This window comes from Galeopterus variegatus, unplaced genomic scaffold (assembly GCF_000696425.1).
Source record: "Galeopterus variegatus unplaced genomic scaffold, G_variegatus-3.0.2 Scaffold5020, whole genome shotgun sequence".
NCBI lineage: Eukaryota > Metazoa > Chordata > Mammalia > Dermoptera > Cynocephalidae > Galeopterus > Galeopterus variegatus.
In genome coordinates this window covers 201,767-207,082 of record NW_007731131.1, presented here as the reverse complement: position 1 = coordinate 207,082, position 5,316 = coordinate 201,767, and the positions used below count along the sequence as shown (strand labels likewise).

Genomic DNA, 5,316 nt, shown 5'->3' with positions numbered 1-5,316 from the left:
AGGATTCTGTTGTTTGGCCTAATTTAGTGCCTCATGCAAAGGACGTCCATTAATACACATCCTGCTGGTTACTATGCACAATCAAATTTAAATGTGATGTTCACTGCCCGTCCTCCAAGCTTAAATACACTAGGGGTGATATGATAGGGGAGACTAGAAACTAAGGAGACCTAAATAGTTTCATTTGTACAGTCTCATAGTTGAGCTGTAAATTCTGCTGGATATAGTGAAGGCATAGAAGGCTCCAAAGAATCAAGTTTAGGGAGAAAGGGATAGGAGGGGACGTAAGCCAAAGAATATTCAAAGATTCTACTCAAAGCTATTTTAGGACAAGCAGATCAGGCTGTTCGGGCTCCATTCTGTACAGTGTGCATCATTGGCAGCAGCCAGGTGATACCGGGCTGCAGTACAGCTCAGACGCCCAGGTCTGCGCCTCCTGAAAGCCCAATGAAGACTTCACACAAGTTACTACCGCTGCCTACTCCAGGCAGACAGGAGAGGAAACATTCAGAGGTAGTGTGCATGTGTGTTTTAATCACAGCAAGTGACAGATGTCCCTTCCTGGTGGGAAGATAGAGACTTTGCCCCTGCCTTCATTGTTCTGTCCTTCCCTCCAGAACACACACCACTGGCTTAAACCTTCCCTGGCTCTGCTTTACGGGGAATACTGTTGTGGTGCTCATGCAGACACCCCGTCTGCACAGGGTCATAGCAGGGCTGGTCTTGGCATGGTGGCCACAACACTGCTGTCACTTAGCTATGAGGAAGAGATGGGTGAGCCTTGCTCAAGAGGAAGGTTCACCCCTACCCGCTGCTCTTCCTCAATGGTAGGTTTATCCATGGACATGAGTACTCAGTTTTTCACATCTAGCTTTTAGAGGGTTGGGGGTATAAAGATAAAATCCAAACTCCTTGGATGTCATTTTGTAAAGATAATCCCTTTTCCTGGAGCTCCTGAGCCCCTGCGGTGTGAGGGCCAAGGCGCCCCACAGCAGGAGTGGCAGACATATATCTGCCCTCCCAGTGGCAAAGGGTAATGCGGATTAGCAGACAGATCTGAGGCCAGGAAAAGACAGGAAAGCTGGATGCCTGGACCACGCACCAGCGCTGAGCCTTGCATTTGTGGCAGGACTCTCACGCATTTGGCTTTGCAGTTTGAAGAGGAGCTGAAATTAAATTGCCTGGTGTTCTCTTGCCCCTGATGCAAATGATGGATGCAAACGATGATTGGCAGCCAATGTGAAGAAGACCTGTCTCCTGGAGGAGATAAAGTCCAGCAGCCAAGCAGCATGATGGCTTTTTTCAACAGTCAGGAACATAGCAACTTCGTGCTTGATCTCCTAAGCAGGACAATTTTCTTTAACCCCGGCGTTCTTTGAAATCTCAGTGACAAGGTGATATTGAGCAAAAAGATGTCCAGTTTGAATGTCCTGCTGTCGCAGATGGGTAGTTTTTGGCTAGCTGATTTCAAAAGTGAATGAAATCTTTCATTATTCTTTCTAATTAGTGATGGTGTTTTAACTTACAAGCCTATGGCTAATTACACAATTGCCTATTAAAGACAGCTGACCTCATTTGTTGACAACAGTGAAGATCAAAGAAAAGAAGAAGGGCTAGGGAAAACACCTGTGAATTGCTCCGATGAGGACAGTGATGCTGAGCATCCATCGGAGGAATGTCCTCTGAGTCTGTTATAGCTTGTTGGTGGCCTTGTCTTAAGAGGAAACACTCAGGCCTGTCACTGCAATAACCCAAGGACTTGGCTGCAAGAGAACGCAGGCAGCTCTGGCAAGATGTAGGTGGGAACGGTTCAGCACGCCATCTCTTCCGTGACGGGGAACTTAAGAACCAGGGCACATGGTGGAGCAAACACTGTCCCAAGGCTTGAGGGAGCTGGACATGTCCCTATTCCAGCAGCTTTGAGATTAGTCACGTTAGTCATTCCATGTCACACCCAGACTAAACAGAAGCGATCTGTTCATGAGGTGGGGGTCATACAACATGACCATGGTAGAACCTGATTATGTCAACAGATCTTTTAGCTTTATTTTTTTTTTGGCAGCTGGCTGGCATGGGGATCTGAATCTGTGATCTTGGTGTTATAAGGCTGTGCTTTAACCAGCTGAGCTAACCGTTCATGAGGTGGGGGTCATACAACATGACCATGGTGGAACCTGATTATGTCAACAGATCTTTTAGCTGTATTTTTTTTTTGGCAGCTGGCTGGTATGGGGATCTGAATCTGTGATCTTGGTGTTATAAGGCTGTGCTTTAACCAGCTGAGCTAACCAGCCAGCCCTCAATAAATCTTTTAGCCAGTGTGGTCTACTCATGACATGGGTATCACCACCCCTAAGCCTGGTGTCTTTGCACTGACACCATATGCTCTCTGGTGATTTTCCTTCACTGGGTTCAAGGTCAACACTGTGTAGGGTCAGAACCATGCCAGATTGGCTGTGTCAGGGAAAAGCTGCATGAGGGGCCAAATGTCTCTTGGCAGCACTCAGCGATGGGAACAGGTCTGCAGTATTCTGGAAGTTTTGTGGGACCCTAGTTTCATTGTGAGCAAAATAGAAAATATCCCTTTGAAGGAGAGCCATCTGTGAGTACGTCTTTACTGTTCCATGGGAAACATGCTTTTTCATTCTGATAACATTTGTGTGTATGCTCTTCATCTTCCAATGGTTTGACAGAAGAGAAATTTTAAAAAACAAAAAATGTGGCTTGTATTCACTCAGCAGAGTTAAGTACCTCCTCTCTTCTGTGCACTGGGAGAGATGTAGCAAATCCTGTGGAAATGAGAGCAGCCGCGTCCCATGTGATAGGGATGGGTACCGTCTCAGTCTGCAGAGTAAATGCCCCACAGGGCTCAGTCTAGCTGTGACACTGGGGGGATGGGGACAGCTTACACTTCTAGTCTGATCTTATAGGTCAAGCGCCATATTAACAGAGAATCTGTTTTTAAACCTTTATTTGAATATACTTCTGTAGTATCTCAGTGCTCAGTTTTAAAAATGATATATAACCTAAAATAGCATGTCCTTGCTATATTTTTCCCTTTTTCCTGTGCCAAGTAATAACCCGTTTATGTACGTATATCACCATTTTAATTAAAAGAGTCTTAGACTTGGCCTTAACATTTTAACAAACATAAAGTTTGATGAAAACAGGGACTGACTGAAATAAGCCTGAGAAGATATTCAGCAGTTACAGGAAGTTGGCTATTTTTCAAGTCAGATTTGAGTGTCACCCAGTATACTTTGCTGAATCTCTCTCCACGACACTCTTGGATGTTTTCCTAGCTTACCACCACGCTCTCAGGTAAAGTCTTCCCTCATGGCTGTTTGTCCTTTATTAAGCCAACAGGGAAGAAAAAGATACAGCACTGGATTTATCCAGTTTCTGTTGGGTTGGGGAAGGAAAAGTAACCAATGAGCACTTTGCAGGTGGCAAGGTTTTCAGCGCCACCTGGTGGCTAGATGGAGCATCTGCCTAACTGGTGGGCAAAGGTGTTATGTTCTGAGATGCTCTGAGGTGTTCTCCAAGTTTGGGGAAGAAAGAAGAGAAAAGCATGGGTGTTCTGCAGCTTTGGTAAAATCTTTTTAACACTTCTACATGTGCACTCTTGACGCAATTCTCCTCATCCTTGCTTTTCAGGTTGACGCTGCTGTGACCCCTGAGGAGCGCCACCTCTCCAAGATGCAGCAGAACGGCTATGAAAACCCAACTTACAAGTTCTTTGAGCAGATGCAGAACTAAACCACTGCCACAGCAGCCTCCGAAGTTGGACAGCAAAACCATTGCTTCACTACCCATCGGTGTTCATTTATAGGATAATGTGGAAAGAAACAAAACCTTCTGTTTTATTTTCTCATATCGCCTTTTGACAGCTGTGCTGTAACACAAGTAGATGCCTGAACTTGAATTAATATACAGATCAGTAATGTCTCTCTCTCTTTACATTTTGGTCTCTACACTACATTATTAATGGGTTTTGTGTACTGTAAAGAATTTAGCTGTATCAAACTAGTGCATGAATAGATCCTCTCCTGATTATTTATCACATAGCCCTTAGCCAGTTGTATATTATTCTTGTGGTTTGTGACCCAATTAAGTCCTACTTGAAATACGCTTTAAGAATCGATGAGGGATGCTTCGTGTGAACATGGGAGTTTAGCTGCTTTCTCTTGCCTAAGTATTTCTTTCCTGATCACTATGCATTTTAAAGTTAAACATTTTTAACTATTTCAAATGATTTTGAGAAATTTTTTTCCATGATTGCATTTTACTGTACAGATTGCTGCTTCTGCTATATTTGTGATATAGGATTTAAGAGGATACACGTTTATTTCTTTGTGCCTGTTTTATGTGCACACATTAGGCATTGAGAATTCAAACTTTTTTTGTCCATATATCTTTGGATCTTTAATAAAAGAATCCCTGTTCGTTGCAAGCACTTTTATGGGTGGTGGGGGGAAGGGAGTGCTCTGCTGGTCTCAAATTACCAAGAATTCCCAAAAAAAATTTTCTGCAGGATGATTGTACAGAATCATTGCTTATGACATGAGCGCTTTCTACACTGTATTCCATAAATAAATTAAATAAAATAACCTTGGGCAAGACTTTTCTTTGAAGAATGACTACAGACATTAAATAGTCAAAGTAATTTTGGGTGGTGGGAAAAAAAGGCAGATTCAATTTCCTTTAACCAGTCTAGAACATTTTATTTATGATATCAGAAGAAGATGAAAACAGAAGGGGCAAAATAAGGGAGTCAGGAAGGCATGACTAGACAAGCCATTCTTTCAGATTTGTCTTCAATTTGTATAAAAGTGTTTTCTTGTAAATAAATACATTCTTGGAGGAGTGCCATTGTGCTGGTGTGAGTAATTCTATGGTAAAATCTTGATTATTTAGTGAGTGATCTAAAGACTAGTGAGAAATTTTCTAATGTTGGGCATTTATGTTTACTGTGACTGAGCTGAAGCCCGAGTAGGAAATTGGGGCCAACATGCATCTCCCAGTGCTAGTAAAATGTTTCATACAGGGCCGGCTCGGTGGCGCACTGGATAAGTGCACCGCTTGGGAAGCGCAGAGGTGCTCCCGCCCGAGGGTTCAGATCCCACATACAGACCGGTTCCCGCTCACTGGCTGAGCGAGGCGCGGGAGCAACACCGAGGGTTGCAATCCCGTTGCCGGTCCCTGGTCCGGTACGGGGGCAACACTTGAGGGTTGCGATCCGTTGCTGGACACGGAAAAAAGACAAAAAAAAAAAATGTTTCATAGACCTAATTAACAGTTTTTATTTGTTCTAAA

At 43.7% G+C, this 5,316-nt stretch overlaps 1 protein-coding gene across 1 annotated transcript in view; it reads left to right on the top strand.

The window, feature by feature from the left end:
- Window positions 1–4,867, top strand: part of APP (amyloid beta (A4) precursor protein) — a gene marked incomplete at its 5' end in the record, with an annotated part of 108,211 nt that extends 103,344 nt beyond the window's left edge. The window contains one exon of the mRNA XM_008588756.1: window positions 3,658–4,867. Within this exon, the coding sequence (XP_008586978.1) occupies window positions 3,658–3,759 (102 nt within the window). The remainder of the gene's footprint in view (window positions 1–3,657) is intronic.
- Between the last annotated feature and the right edge of the window lie 449 nt (window positions 4,868–5,316).